This window comes from Sander lucioperca, chromosome 22 (genome assembly GCF_008315115.2).
Source record: "Sander lucioperca isolate FBNREF2018 chromosome 22, SLUC_FBN_1.2, whole genome shotgun sequence".
NCBI classification, from domain to species: domain Eukaryota; kingdom Metazoa; phylum Chordata; class Actinopteri; order Perciformes; family Percidae; genus Sander; species Sander lucioperca.
Window position 1 is genome coordinate 24,639,175 of NC_050194.1, and position 16,660 is coordinate 24,655,834.

At 41.7% G+C, this 16,660-nt stretch overlaps 1 protein-coding gene across 6 annotated transcripts in view; it reads left to right on the plus strand.

Annotated features, from left to right (window-relative positions):
• Positions 1-15,386, plus strand: part of zgc:114120 (uncharacterized protein LOC619267 homolog) — a 125,665-nt gene extending 110,279 nt beyond the window's left edge. For 4 of the 6 annotated variants that reach the window (XM_035997494.1, XM_035997496.1, XM_031315142.2 and 1 more), the window contains 5 exons: positions 565-907; positions 1,030-1,172; positions 4,797-4,949; positions 5,064-5,165; positions 8,682-12,359. In XM_035997494.1, coding sequence (XP_035853387.1) covers positions 565-907; positions 1,030-1,172; positions 4,797-4,949; positions 5,064-5,165; positions 8,682-8,834 — 894 coding nt within the window. In that variant the 3' untranslated portion in view covers positions 8,835-12,359. Of the gene's footprint in view, positions 1-564; positions 908-1,029; positions 1,173-4,796; positions 4,950-5,063; positions 5,166-8,681; positions 12,360-14,818 lie in introns of those variants that run through there. The other 2 variants (XM_035997495.1, XM_035997497.1) reach the window with 2 other exon arrangements.
• The last annotated feature ends 1,274 nt before the right edge of the window (positions 15,387-16,660 follow it).

Here is a 16,660-nt window from a genome sequence, read left to right on the forward strand (position 1 = left end):
AGCAATCTCATCAACCGGTTCCAAAACGTTCTAGTTAGAGAGGAAATGCCGTAAACATTTGTAAATCTTTATAATCATTCCCTGAAAGAACCAAGCAGGCCTTTCTTATTGCATGATCCAAATTTCCTTTAAAACTCGTCATTTTCAGCGTGTAGCTTGCTAGTTCAAAGTTTGTTGTTGTTTTCCGAAGCGAAGGGATTTTGAGAATGGCAACACACAGAGAGCAGAAGGTGAGGGGCAAAGCATGACATGTCAGGCTCAATCCTGGAAATGTACTTCCGTTGATCCAGACTATGTAAAATCTAACAACAATGCACATTATTCAACACTGGACAAATGTCCGGATTAGCCAGCTGGCCAAATTTAAACTTATACATTTTAAATCATACATCAAACATGTACAAGGTGGATGTGCACCCAAGAACAGGAGTTTATAATTCATTTTATCTGTTAATATTAGAAAACACACTGCATGAATGTGTCTTAAGTATGTGTTTCCAGCTTGGCCTGTTAGTAGTTTGCATGTTGCAGCCCCTGATTTGTCTATATCTGTAAATGTGTCAGGCGGCGGAGCGGGACTGGGAGGAGAAGCGTGCCAGCTTGACCCAGTTCAGCGCCCAGGATATTAACCGCTTGCTGGAAGAGACCCAGGCTGAGCTGATGAAGGCCATCCCGGACCTCGACTTCGCTGCCAGGCACATCAACAAGCCTGCGGTGCCCCCCAAGCCCCAGATCACCATCCCAATAACCTCCAGCGCAGCGACTTCTCCTGCAGCCGGGACCATTGGGACCACAGCCGCCACCACCTTGACCACCACGCCCAGCGGCGACCAGCAGCCTGGCAAAGTGCAGCTGGCGGCCCAGAAGCTCAACAGTTTGGAGGGGGCTGGTTCACATCGAGGGTCGGGTGAGTCGTCTCTTTTTCTTTTTTCAACCATCTGTGCAGTACATTCAGTTTTTTTTTAATGTTGTAATAAACTTTTCCAGGTGATTTATTCATGTTTTTAAATTGTTGTCCTCTGTTTACAGTGGATCTCAGCGTGACGAGGTATCGTACAGAGAAGCCCTCCAAGTCTCCGCCTCCACCGCCACCTCGCAGAAGCTTCCCATCGGCACACGGCCTCACCACCAACCGCACCGGAGAGGTCATCGTCACCGCCAAGAATATGAAGGTGAGATACTATTCAGGAGCGTTTTAAGGATGCCTAGTCTCGCATTGCCAGACCTTCCTCCACAGCGCTGCAGAGGAGGATCTGGCTAGTCCACACAGCATTCTGGGATGGGAGAAAAACATGCTCTGGTTTATTGGCATTTCTTTAAACTAATCACAATCGTCTTGGGCGGTGCTAAGCACCGGACGTTGACTCTGCATAATAGCCTCGGGAAGGAACTTGTTTTGGTGGAACATGTGAATGTTCAAAAGTTGTTCTAGTTGTGCAACAGAAAACTCAGATTGGACAGATAGTCTAGCTAGCTGTCTGGATTTACCCTGCAGAGATCTGAGGAGCAGTTAACCATAGTCCTCAGAAATCCACCGGAGTTTAAAAGTACAACACAAAGAAAGAGGAAGTTGACGGATATCCGGCCGAGTGACATCCAGCAGAATTTCTGGCGGCATCGGAGCAATCCCGGAAGTGGAACGTCGAGGATATAGACTATAGGAAGCCTAATATACTTGTAAAAGTCTGTCTGTTACATGCATTTCATCGTTACATAGAACTTATTTCCATGAGGACACGCAGAGGTGGAAGAAGTATTCAGATCTTTTACTTAAGTAAAATTAGTAATACTACAGTGTAAAAATACTCAGGTCCTGCATTCAAAATCTTACTTAAGTAAAAGTACAAAGGTAGTAGTATAAAATAAACTTAAAGTACCAGAAGTAAAAGTACTAAATATGCAGAATGGCTGTGGGATAAGACTTTTAAACGCTCTCAACTAAGACGTGTAGCAGCTGGTAAACAATCTCCACGGCGCTGGTATGTGGTCTGGCTGCAAAAGTTATTCTGGGATAGGGTGAAAAAAAAAACTCTGTGTTGTTTGTATTTCTTTAAACCAATCACAGTCGTCTTGGGCAGCGCTAAGCCCTGTACATCTGGTAAGGCAGACTAGTTAAACAAAAGAGTTAATGATAAATGACGATCTTCAACCTGAAATTAACGTGAGGATGTTCCATGGGGTTCTACAGCTTCTGGATCAGGGCCAATATTAATATAGCCTAAGGTATTAAAAACAAAGCCATGTTATTAAAACATTGACCAGGTTTGTACCTTGTGAACGAGTGAACTGCGGAGCCGCTAAATAAACACACAACAGCCGGCAGCTTCAATTAATGATGTGACGGTGAGTGTCACTGAGGGCAGAGCTGCTTTGAATTTAATAAACAGCAGTTTTGCATCTAATTTTAGTGACATTTTGCAGGTGAAACACATCAGTAGTGCTGCGGTTGTTTGAAAGATTCAGTGTTTTGTTAATGCTGAGAGAATCAGTCTAAATCTCATGCAGACCGTCCTGCAACATCTAATCCAAAATATTATAAGAAGCTATTAAATAAATCTTAAAGTTATTTAAGCCCTGAGTACTATTAGTCAGGGGAGCTTCTAGGAGTTTTAAGATATGCAGCTTCACCTTTAAATACAATATATGTTGTCTTATATGTAGGGATTAGGAAACCTGTAGGATACTGCCCACATTAAGAAACCTGCTCTGACTTGTTTAACAGAGTGAGATTCCTGTTGGGTGAGGGCAGTAAGAGGTTTTGGTTTTCAGGAAAGAACAAGCTTCTGCTGCTCTAACGCCTCCCTGATCTTCCTGATCTCTCCCTGTGGAGAAACCTGCCGAGTAGAATTCACTTTTATCTGCAGTTTGAACAGTTTGAATCCTTCAAGGCATTCATTCAACAAGGTGTTAAAAAAACTTTTGCCAGGGACCTCGGCCCTTTCTGATTGAACAATGTCAAGTGAATCATCCTTAAATTCACTCTAAAGTTCAGTTTGACGTCTGTGAAGTGTGCTTTATAATAGCTGCTGTTTTGCTGGAAGTATTCTGTTAAAGGCAATTCAGGTCACTCAAAATCAATGCTGAGTTTTTTTCCATTCAGTTTTTGAGTTCTTAAGTGGATCCTTGTGGGGTTATTGATACTCTGTTAGTGTTCAGAACAAACAAACTATCTGCATCACATCACTGTTTGCACTAAGCTCTCTACAACAAGTCAGTCTATTGTCCTGTGACCTTTGCTGTCTACACCCCCACAGGACTGCACTGATTGCATTTTCTGTGCTGTAGAACCATTCTTGATAAACTAGATACACTGAAGTACATAACAACTCTACGATAGGCTGTCAGCTGTTTCTGAGATCGTTGAGCAGAGATCGTACCACAATGGAAGTTACTTTTAAGAACACACTTGTGTCGACATTAGGGCTGCAACTAGTCCGACTCACAAAAGCCTGCACTCGGCCGCCGATTTCAGACAGAATTCTCTTCCCTTTCCCCTATCTGTGTGTTACCACGGCGTTTTTAAAATCCCCGTCGCTACGTCAAACAACACCCTTCATAAGTCATCAGTCCGTAGGGAGTTGGGTTGGGAACCGGAGGGTCGCTGGTTCAAGTCCCCTTATGAACCGAAGTACGGAGTGTGAACTGGTAGCTGGAGAGGTGCCACTTAACCTCCTGGGCACTGCACCGTACCCCCCCCAACCGATTGGGGCGCCTGGCCTGCAGTCGAAGCCCCCTCACTCTGACATCTCTCCATTTGTGCATGTATAGGACGTGAGCATGTGTGTGTATTTCAGGCCTGTATGTAATGTGTGATCTAACAACAGACTGAAAAGATTGTCATTTCCCATGTGATTGTTCAAAGAAACACAAAAAATCACTTTTTAAAAAAAATATTCACCTAAGTGAACCAGTAAGGTCAGCCAGACCTTTCTCCAGCGCTAAAGTGTGGAGATGGCTGCAACTAACTATTATTTTCATTATTGATTATATTCTCAATTATTATTTAGTTTATAAAATGACCTTAAATAGTGAAAGATGCCCAAAGTGACGTCTTCAAATGTCTTATTTTTCCCAGACTAAGAGTTCAAAACCCAAATATATTCAGTTCACAATCTCATAAGCCTGCGAGGAAGAACCGGAGGAGGGAATGTCGGCATTTATGCTTGAAAATAATGTATTAAATAATTGACTAATCAATGTGTGTACCTACTAAAATGGTTACTGTGTGTGTACGTAGTCTAAATCCAAGACCGGGATTGCTCCGTTGCCGCCGGGATGTCCCTCTTTTCCGCGGGATGTCCGTCACCTTCCTCTTTCTTTGTGTTGGCGTTCTAACCTCCGGTGGATTTCTGAGGACTATAGTTAACTGCTCCTCAGATCTCTGCAGGGTAAATCCTGACAGCTAGCTAGACTATCTGTCCAATCTGAGTTTTCTGTTGCACGACTAAAACTACTTTTGGACATTCACTTTCCATCAAAATAAGTTCCTTCCCAAGGCTATTTTGCAGCGGCACCGCGGCTTTTCCCGGTGCTTAGCTACGCCCAAGACGATTGTGATTGGTTTTAAGAAATGCCATTAAACCAGAGCACATTTTTATTCCCATCCCGGAATGCTATGTGGACTAGCCAGACCCTCCTCCGCAGCGCTGTGGAGGAAGTTCTGGCAATGCGGGACTATTGTGTGTGAAGACCATATTTTAAGAACAGTCACCAATGAGGCCTCTGAGATACTTAAAATAACGGTTTAATAAGAACGATGATGTGACAGTTTTAAACTTCTGTCTTTGTCTTCTAAGATGGAGGAGGATGGCGACATGGCTAAAACTCTGGTGAAGCTGAGGCGGACCCCCAGTGACACCCCTCGGCCTGCCTCGACCCCGCCTGTGATCGCAGCGTCGGCCATTCAAGACGACGACAATGACGAAGAGAAGATTATGGCTGAACTCGAGGTAGATAATTAGATTTATTAGTTATTTTGATCATATTACTGATTTGTGCCGCTGATGGTTGGTGTGATAACATGTCTGTGCCACACTCTTTCATACAACAACCACGGATCAAAGATATTTCAGAGAACGCCTGTAAAAGATTGTAATAAACTGCACAGCACCCAACCAAAGGCCGCCCCCACCCCTCCCTGCATCTTTGGGTCCCTTGGCAGAAAGGTAAATTTAAAAAAAACAGCCCTCTCAAGCTGCCACACCTGTGGACTGTGCTCCTACTCACTGTCCTGTTGCAGTCCTTTCCCCTTTTTTATTCTCTACTTTACTCCAGCTTTTACTTTACTCCAGCTTTTACATAACTACTAATATGCATAGTGTCAACATCTCGAATCAATGTAGAAGTCCAAGTGAAAAGGAGCGCTGTGCTGTGTTCACAGTATGTTGGAGGTAGGGATTAATGTGTTTTCCGAAAATTTGACATTTTCTGGCCCAGGTGCAGAAGCACGTTATCCATGGAGTCCTGGAAAGTGTACCTTTTTTTTAAGGTATAACTTCACCTAGAGTCAAAACGCATTGGTCACATTTCAAGCAACACTAACTGCAACAGGAAGAACTGTGCATAAACCTACAGAGCCGATGCGGATGCCGGAGCTGACTGCGGCGGTTCGTAAAGGACGTATGTATTTCTGTAGTGATACATGTATTTTGTACCTATCAGCCTATTTGGTTTACGCCTAGAACATAAATATTTTTTCCCGTTATTTCATTTCTCAGGAAATAGTTTGGATGTGTAATCCAGGGAACCCTGTTTCCCGGGATTAAACCCTAGTTGGCGGTATCGTTACCATCACTGTTTCAACACTAGAGGTGTGAATCTTCACTGATCTCCCGATTCGATTTGATTACGATTATCATGTCTTCGATTCGATATCTCGATGCATCACGATGCATCACAATGCGTCAAATACATTTTTCTATTAAAGCCATATAGGATATTTAATTCATAGCTTTTCAAGCTTCAAAAACCAAACAATCTGCAGTGCTCTGATACTAAATAAATTGGATACATAAAACTACAGCACTGAGCACATGGCACTTCCTGAATGTGCAAAACATAACAGAATATGTAAACAGAAATGTTGTTAGGCCTACATTAAATTGTAAACAGAAATAATCGATTATGGCCCGGCCGATTATCGATGCAGCATCGTCAACGATTCGATGCATCGATTATTTGATTAATTTCAACACCTCTATTCAACACGGTATATAGGCACATCATGCCAATTATTTGGTTAATACAACACGAGACCGCAAAAAAAAAAAGTAGAACATGTAGCTTCTGTAAACACGTATACAAAACCAAAAGAAAAAATGTTTTATGTATTTCTTTATACTTTGAAGTATCATATTTAGGGGCAACCTCTAGCTCACCCAGTAAGAGTGTGCGCCCCATGTAGGCTGAGTAAAAAAGTAGCGTATTTATGTGAACTTTTTCAATAGCAGAGGAAATGAAAAACATATGAATACATCTCATATCATTATGTTATAAATCACGTAACATACAGCGTGGTTTCAGTTGTAGATGCTCTCCTGATCTTCTCTTTCTGACCTTGTTAACACTTCCTATGCTGACTCTCTGCTTCCTGTGAGCTCGGCACATAATGTGTGAAAATGAGTTTTTGTTTGACCGTCTCCGTTAACTGGAGCTTCAGCAGAGTAAACATACAACCTCCTAATTGACGGTGTGATGTGCGGCTGGTGAGTCATGGATTGGATGAAACAGATGATGTATTTAGTTTTTTTGCCGTGCAGACTGTGAGCAGTGAGAGCTCTTCTTGACAGCTCCGGTGACACATTTAGCCGAGTAAAGAGTTCTTGCTTTTGTTGGAATTATCGCTCACAACGGCACAAAAGCAGGTAGCTGTCAAAATCATGGACAGTGAGGGGAGGGAAGGTGAGGGAGGGGGTTTCAGGTTCAGAGCTGCGCGCAGAAATGTTCTATTAGTATCTATTTTCTCTCATGCATGTGTTTTAAATTCAGATCCTGTATTATTCACTGGAGGCATGGGTTAGGGTTAGGGGCACTGAGCTATGTTTAAAGTTTTTTGCCAACAGTGATTAACGTATAAAACAAAGTCTCTTTCTGATATTGGTCATATTTCCCGTGTTAGAGCATTTTCCTTTTCTGTGTGCGTGCAAGTTACAAATAATGTTTCCGATAATTGGTTGGTTATTAACCAGGCATTTCATGCCTTTATTACAGAGTAAACTGTAGATAACTGAGAGAGAGATGGGAAATAACATGCAACAAATGTCTTGATGAAGTCAAATGACTTTGCGATTACATGGTTAGCGCCTTAAAGGCCCTGAACTTTAATCAACTCGTGACTATAGAGGGTTTTCACCAATGTCACGTTCTGGGCGGTAACCTGGATGCGCGGCCATATTGGAGGCACTCGGTGTAAACAACCGAATGGAGTATTGTGCACTTTGGATACTTTAATACTTTATGTCTAAACAACAGAAAAGCTCTTCAAAACACATCCAAGATGCAAAAGCATGGAAGGACTTGGACCACAAAAAAGGCGGATATTTTGAGAAATTACAGTTTACTGGCGGTGCAGAGCCCTACGAGTTGGCTCCCTCTTCTTGGATCCATGGCGACCCGGTGATTCTTCCTTCAGTTGCATATCCCGATATAGTCAACTACCTGGTTTTCTCGCCTAGCCCATACACAGCGGAAGACCTTATATCCTACAAAAGTTTGGAGGCTTATAACCAGATGGTGTGTGGATGGGTGAGGGAGACGCAGTACCAAGTCATTAACGACTAATGTGTTGTGAAGGCCAAAGTAAGTAATGCAATAACGTCTTTAATCAACCTAACCTTAACTGTATGATATCATTGTGATACTCAAGGTGTAGCCAAGTGACTCTCAATAGTTTTTTTTTTCATTTCAAAGACCGAACAAGACAGATTTTTCCCTCGTAGATCCTGGTTGAGCTTTGCCAACCACAAGCGCCTCCTTTCCTCTGATATCTTCTGGCATTACTCTCCCTGGTTTTAATAACTTTTGGAAGTCGATAATATTCCAAATGTTTTTCTCGGTCTGACCTATTGGTACAACCTAAAACACGGCAATAATTAACCATTTTCCTTGACGCCGTTTGGGATCTACTTCAGTGATGACGCGTCGTGAAAACCCTCTATAATCAATGTGATCCCACATGAGCACAGTTTTTCCTGCTAAAGTTACAACCATTATTTCACATGAGAGATTTCTGTTTGTTTTTTTAAGGTTCAGATGCAAAACTGGGACCGTCTGGAACATTTCTTTAATGAAAATAAATAAATAAAATGTAAAAGTCAGAGCAAAATTCTAACAGGTCAAAACACAAGCAAAGAACCGTACAGTAACAACAGAGCCTCAGGCTCCGCTTGAGGAGAAAACATCACGTTTCAGGAGCATATTAACTACAAACAACACACATCTTTGCAAACCTGTTTCTATGATGCTGTTATGGATGTTAATCCAATTTTTATTTGTAACAATTTCAATACATTTTACAAAAGAAACCTCAACAAAGCGATAGGAACAAGGTGGGGAATACATTTCTTGGTATTCCAGATATTATAACGTCCTCATTGTTTGCAATGAAGGGGAGAAAGCTGTTTCTGTCATAGTTAAATAAGTCAAATGAAATGATTACCTGCTCTCTCTCTTGGCTCCCACAGAACAGCACCAACTCTCCGGGGCCAACGAAGGGCCCCACCGTCGCAGCCAGGCTCAAACACCTTCAACAAGGCAGCCTGGAGAGGCCCAAAAGCCGCAAGCAGAAAGAGGATTTCCCCAAAGTCCAGGGCCAGCAGCAGGTATTCCACTTCTAAACCTCCACCTGTGATGCTCCGTCTGCGGTCACTTCAGAGGAACTTGTGGCCCCGCCAGCAGACAATATGAGAGCGCTCTGCAGAAACCTTGATTTTGACCAGTTCTTGATGTGCGTTTTTGACATTTGAGTTACTGGATCTAACCTAGCTTGCTTAGAGATCAAGTTTTTGTCGTACGAGTATGTCGATGTTTTGATTTCCTGAGGAAGGTGTTGGTGGTGCTTGTGACTGATTAAACTAGCTTTATTATAATAGTCAGATCTATTCAGATACATCGTTTTCCTTACATTGTGCGACATAATCTGCCACGGAATGATTTCATATCTCAAAGTGATGATATTTTGCCATCATCCAGCCATGTAGTCTCTTATTGAATCCTCATCTCTCACTCTATTTATCCAGTGACGACCACACGCTGCTCTCTTTGTATCACCCATCCTATAAATCTCCAGGTTAGCGGCAGCGCTGCAGCATTTGCACAGTGTTTAAGTGCGTTGGTGTGGCTGACCAGTGTTGGAACAGCCAAGAGGCCAATCCATTAAGCTAGCTTACTCAGAATTGCCTTTTAAAAAACTTTAATGCTACGACTTATTATGCAAGATGACAAGGGTGAAGCACAGAGGTGCAATGTCACCTGAAAAGGTGGTTTTTGTGGAGGAGCTTTTCAGTTTAATGTGTGCATTAAACATATTTATAGAAAGTATAAGAGAAGTCGAGAATTAAAATTATAAAGAAAGACTGAGGCAGCAGAGGAAACACTAAACGGAAGCATATAAGCAACTGTTTATATACCTAATTATGAAATTAATACCACTGAATGTATAACGAAAATCATCAACATTTTTGTTTAAATATACCTCTTTGAAATTTCAAATATGTCATTTTATGCTGTGTAATTGCAGAAAGCCGGTTTTATGTATTCAAGTATTTTAAGGTATATTCACAGCAAACGTGAAGCGAATTTTTGCATGGCGCAATTACATGCAAAGTCAGCGTAAAATGTTTCATGTTGACGAAAAATAGGATAGGATAAACGGTCGAGCCTGAGGTATTATTCTGTATAGCATGCAACCCACAAAAGAAAAAGAAAATCAGAAAGGTTTTCGAGATTGCAAAACTTGAAATTACCTTCTGGGAATTACAAAGAGTGTAATTCATAAATTCAGAGAGAAAGTCAAATATTTCAGTCTTATTAATAAAGTCTTCCGTGGTGGTTAGATTTCACAGTTAGGCTTTTATTTTCTTATAAAATAATTATGGCACTTCTATGCTTCCAACCCCTCATCCACACATACAGACTCAAACACTGGAGGTGCATTCATTATGAATTAAATCTCGTAACAACATCCTGGACCTCGATTTAAAACGAGGCAAGGCAAAGTCGCCCAGAAGCAACATTAGGAAGTTGAGAAATATTCACCTTCCTGCAAATGTCCTCCTGGAGACAACTACTTCACCTCAGCTACGTAAAAGTAAAAACTGTCAACAGCTTCTCCGTTCAGTATAATATAAAGGTAACAAGCTACTGGGAAAGTAAATGAGAAGATGTTGCATAACAACACATCGCTCAGGAACAGAAAAATGTGGAAATAGTAGAAATAAACCCAATCAGAGCTAAGTACTGTATGCGCAATATAACCCACTCAATGCTCAACACGTCCACACCAGAGAGACACTGTGTGTGTGTGTGTGTGTGTGTGTGTGTGTGTGTGTGTGTGTGTGTGTGTGTGTGTGTGTGTGTGTGTGTGAGAGAGAACAGGAGGTTAAACTGAGTACTTGGCCCTTTAGATGTGAAGCTCCACTCATCTTATCTGCTCCTGCAGACGCTCCAAGCTGCCCCTGACCTGCTGAGTGGAGCAGCCCTGACCCATCCTCGGCCACGCTCCTCTTACAGAAACCAGCTTTCACAAAATACTCTGAAATAGAAAATGATAACAGCCAGTCAGTCTCACCCAGGGAGAGCCTTAACTGCTCACACCAATCCATATTTTCTCCCAGAACCATCTGCTTTCGGGTCAGTTTCAGGAAATCTATTCTGATTAATTCATGATTTCATCACATTAAACATGCAGTACCTCATTTAGAAGTTTATTTAGAGTCTGTCCTTTCCAAACACTCTCTGGAAGCAGCTCACCCGCAGGAGCCCAGACATTATTAGAGGCTTTACCTTGCATGTATCAGGTTATGAATTCCCAGAAAGGACGGTGTCTTTGAATTCTATTAGCCTCAACAGCAATTAGCACACGGCTAACACGGCTGACCTCCGCTTGACACGGCGATGCCATCTGGGCAGGCGTTTCCCTTCCCTCCACACACAGACCTCGAGGATTAGTATTCAGGGCCGCTTGTGTCTCGTGCTGGTCTGAATATCTAAATTTGTGCGCCTCATTTCCCTTATTGCTTTTTAAAAATGTATCACCCAAACAGCCTGAAAGCAAACGGTCAAATTATGTAGGGTTTTTGGGTGCATATATTCATATTTACATAGTCAGGAGTGGGCTCATGGCTCGAGATAATGTCTTCAAACGTGTTAATATTGGACAGAAACATCCTCAACACAGTGCAGGATTCAAAATTCAAATGTTTACTGTAATTTACAGACAATGGGAGTAATGATTTGGTTTTTTATCAGTAGATTATAAATGCTGTGTTGTGTTGTGGTTTGTGGAACAAATTCGTTCACATGAGGGTAGGGAGGCACCGATCCAATTTTTTTTTTGTTCTGATACCGTAACCTGGGCTTTGGGTATTGGCCGATACCGAGTAGCGATCCGATCCGATCCCGCTGAATGCCTCACTGTGTGAAAGAAACAAGAAACTGGGATCATTCTTTCATGTATAAGGCAACATCAGGCTGGACGTAAACATTGTAAAACAAAATGTAACAAATAAATGCATAGATGTAAAATTACTAAATTGTTATTTATGAAAATAATAAAGTGTGCACCAGCAACAGGAAATAGAAGAGTGTAAACCTTTTAAAAGCAGCAACAAACTGGTCAAAACTTTCCACTCATTTCATTCCAGTATATAATGTATTTAGTATATTAACATAGAATTGTATTGAATAGATCGGCGCCATCGTCACCGGTACTCGATCCAGCTATTTGAGTCAGTATCGGCCTGATATACGTATCGTATCGGTGCTTCCCTACACAGGGGACAACTAAAGTTTTTCTCATTAACTGCAATTTACTGTCGTCACTTTAATGTTACTTTATTTTTTAATCTTTCCTCAGCCTTTTCTTTTTTTCTGGATTTAGAATGCAGTAAACATCACAAGATGCCTGTTTGAAAATCAGCAGAAAGTGGTGCGCTGTGTTCACTTGCCTCGGGCAAACGAATGCATTTAGATTGGGAGATGTTTGTTGACCGGAGGCTGTTAGATTACAGCATGCATGAAGAGCTGCCGAAACAATGTGAGCAAAATACGCCATATTCTATCTTTTGCTGACCCGTGTATCTATCTATTACCATCTATTTTTTGGCACAGAGTTTGTTGGAAGAGTTGTGCTGCAGTAAAAAGAGGCGGTGCACTTTATAATCCCCGTTGGAGTCTGGGTGGTGCACCTGTCTGCTCGTTCTTTTGTTCCTGAGAGCGCTGAGAGAGTCACAGATGTACTCGTGTCCCCCCCCCGAGGCACCAAGCAGCACCTTGTCACCACGAAACGTTTTCTTTTATTGTTGAACTTCATGCCGTTGTCAAGCTTGGATTCTTCCTCTCTTGTACACGCTGTTCCAACACAGTTAGACAATATGAGCTTTTTTAGTGTGTTTTATTCAGCCAGCCTTTTCTCCAGGCATTACGGTCGGGTGTTTATCCTTCTCACCAGTCTGCAAAGAATCCATCTTCATCTGTTAGCCAAAAACTGTGACTCTTCTTTGATCTCGTCTCTTTCACAGAGGCATTACTGCCCTTTGGATTTTATACGTTAAAGCATAATCCACTTTAAATCGGGTCTTATGTTTGTAGTTTCGGCAATCCTTCCATCAGTAATGATATTATTGCATCAACCAAATGTGTGAAACGAGCAGTAAAAAGTGCTCATATTATGCTCATTTTCAGGTTCATAATTGTATTTAGAGGTTATTTATTTATTATCTGCTCTAGCTTTTCCAACGATTTAGACATAGATATGGTAATAATAATGGTCTAAAATGGTGTGAAATTGCATATATTTTATTGAAAAAAGTAACATTTTCTTGAGGGAGGACCTGTAAAACCCCCGCCAAATACGTGCACCTAAGTCTTCCACAAACCCGGGGAAAACACTGCCTGCTGGATGTTGTTGTACAGTAAGTGACTACAGCGTCATCATAACTGATAGAAATGATGAGCAAAGCCACAAAAACAAGTTGCATCCTTCATCCTGAAGTTTTCTTGAGGGTTTTTCTCTTGTTTCTACCCTTTCAAGGACACACTTGATCCGATCCATTGTGTGCAGAATTCAGCCCGACCTGAGTCCTGACGTACCTGGCACTCTTTAGACGTACTGTACATCCCCACTGGTGCATTTCTCTACGTGCCTGGTGCAGTAAACGGTCGTTAATCGTCCTGAACGTACCTCGTTTGCCTCACTGAACATTTGGAGGGACAAACCTTCGGCCGCCAAGTGTGGCCCACAGACGTGTAATCGGAGGGAAACTCACTTAATGTGCTGATGCGTTCATTAGCTTTGGCACCAGAGGAGGACCAGGGGACGGACGGATGCTGCTTGTTTTTCGAGTCGGTTTATATCCGGCACATAACAGAGCCTCTGAGACTCGTGCTGCTGCTGCCGAGATGTTTAAAGAAAGATCAGGTCAGATAGACTGGGCTCGGCTAATAAAGAGCGGCTGTCACAGATACTCACTCCCCTCCTTCTCGCTTCCTCTTCCTCTAACTCCTCTCCTCTCACTTCTGCTTTTCTCTTCATTTTCTCTCCTTGTCGCCTGTCTTTTTTTCCTTTCCTCTCCTCTTTCATTTCTCTCCTTGTCTCCTTTTTGTTTCCTTACCTCTCCTCTCCTCTTAGTTTTCTCTCCTTGTCTCCTTTTTTGTTTCCTTTGCTCTCCTCTGCACTCCCTGCTTCCTTGTTTTATTCGTCTTTTTTCCACCCCTCTTCTATCCTTCTCTCCTTGTCTCTCTTCATCATCTTTGCTTTTTTATCCTTTCCTTTTTTATCCTTTAGTGTTTTATTCTCATTTTCCTTTCCTTCCCTTGTTTCCTTTTCTCTCTACCACCTCTCTTCTTTTTCTTCCTTTTGCTTCTCTCATGCTTCTTCTCCTCGTTGCCCCTTTCCTTGTCTCCTGTCTTTGTTTTCTCTCCTTTCCTTGTTTCCTCCCCTGCTTTGTTCTCTCCTCATCGGTCCTTTCCTTGTTCCTTGTCCTTCTTTGTAACCTCTCCTCTGCTCCTCCTTTTACACTCCCTCTTCTCATTTCCTGTCTTTCCTCTCCTCCTATCGCACTCTTCCTCTCTCTGCTGTCTCCTCCTGTACATTAACATCATCCGTCCTCCTCTCCTGCAATAATATGTCACCCCTCCTTTACCTCCCTCCGTCCCCTCCCTCCTCGCTGCATCACACAGAGGAGAAGAACGAGGACAGGCTTTCAGTCCCAGAGCTCTGACAGCAGACTGTGATCACAACATCGTTTCAGCGACAGCCACACTCTCTCCTCCTGTCTCTCATCCACCCACAGGCACGAGGACTGTCACGCTGATGCACCAAAACCCCATGTCCCCGCTGGCCAATCAGGAGATGGAAGCGTAGAGTAGTGGTAGGGCGGGGGGGGGGGGGGGCTTAGCCTCACACAGCAAACCTCGCCAGACACACATGTAAGATTTAACAAAAACTTGAAATACATTTGTCTGTATGTAAATTTTGATTTTTTTTTCCCCCCCTTTTTTTCTTTCCCCCTCGCTTTCACGGCTTCTTGTTTCCATTCAAAAATGTTCTCGTCTTGTTTTTTTTTTGCTCTTCCCTCTCTTCTTGCTTTTTTTGGGGCAGTGCTGAGATTTTCTCCTCTTCTTCTTGTGCTTCAGCAGAAACACTGCTCATGCTTCTGGCCAGTCACAATCAGTTTTGCTGATCCTTTCCCTTCGCTGCTTTTTCTCGCATCATTTCAGTCTCTGAGCCAGTCTCTCTTTCTTTCCGTTCTCTCTGTTGCTTTGCTTTCTTCATTCTCTGTCTGCTTCTCAGGTCTCAGCTGGACTAATAACGTGAGGAGCGAGTACTCGGATCATTCTGGTTCAGACCTCGAAGGCGTGAGATTTTGAGATTTTGTCATTTGAACAATTTGTCTTTATGAGCTAGAGGTCATCAAACTAGGGAGCCAGACAGGATGATAACACTCCAATAATCAGTTCTTCTGATCCAATTTCTCCCCTATCATGCTGTTCTGCTTCCCGTTAGATAAGGAGTTAAACATTTGGAGGTGATTGCGTCAGCTCTGGACCTGCAGGATGAAGGAGTTTGAGGATTTCACTTCTAACGTCCACCATATCTAACAACCAACACAATATCTGTGTCCCACTTCCATACTACACACTAATTCTTTTAAGTCTGTTGTGTGTTCACTCCTCGCACCTTTCTGAAGTCAAATTGGGGCGAATCTGCGTTCGAAAATTTCTGTAACTTTCCAAAGCCGACAATCCGACGTTCATCCAACTCTGCGCTGTGATTGGCTAGCTGTGAGGAGGAGAGAAAGAAGCCAGGATTTGAACTTCTCTCTCCAGCTCTGTTTTCATTAATTACACAAAAATTTCTGTCACTTTTTATGGGAACAACGTGAACGTCATTTTACGGGACTCTTTTCATGCCGATCCCTGATGTTTTACTAACCCTGACAAAGTACTTTTGTTGCCTAAACTTAACTAGTTCCGTTTCAAAATGTTTTTTTAAAAAACTTTTATTTAAAACTCTGCCCGTTACGTTAAATAGAACGGTGACATGATTATGTGTTGTGATATTAATGTGTAAATACGTTGGTTTCGTCCTTTAAAACTAATTCCAGATGGTGGTAAGACGGCTTGGTAAGATCTTTAAAAAACAAAAAGTCTAACTCAAATAATCTTCTGTTCAAAGTAGAAAAGTACATTTTTTTGCTTAATAAGAGCAAAAACCATTTAGTATAAAATGTATACAATTAGTATGAAGTATTAAATTGGGACACAGACAATATTTTTCATTGTCTAAGATTATTTTCTTATAAACATTAAATCCAACCCTGGATGTAAAGCGTTGAGAGTTGAGCTGAAAGCTTTTTGGGGTGAAATATTTGAATTGTGTCTAAAATGACGAGATAAATAATCGTAGTCTCTGTGCTGTTTGACATTTTGCTGGAGGGAAATAATAAATGAATTACAAGCGGATGTTTCTCCATATAGTCATAATACATTTAATGGAATGTATTAGTAGTCTCAGAAATACCATTAAAGGTTAGCACGAAAATAGAAAAAAACGTTAAAAGCAGTTAAAAGTATAACCTGAACCACTTCACAGATATATTTATATTATGAGACCATTCAGTTTTTCTTTTGAAGAAATTGCTTTATTAACATGTAAAAAAGAAAAGTGTCATCTATGTTTTATATAATCAAGCTTTTTTTGTATTTTTATACTCGAAAGAAAAAGGATTCATAAGCATGTAACACATTTATTCTGTAAATTATTATTTTTCTGTGTTAAAGAGGTTTTATTTTTTTCCTGCTAACCCATAGAAACAAACCATGATCACACGTTGTTGTAGTAGACCAGTACAGCAGTGGGAGGGAACAGTATGATAATAGCACCACCACATTTATAAAAAGCACATATCCTCCTTCCTCTAAAGCGATCACCTCACTCTGT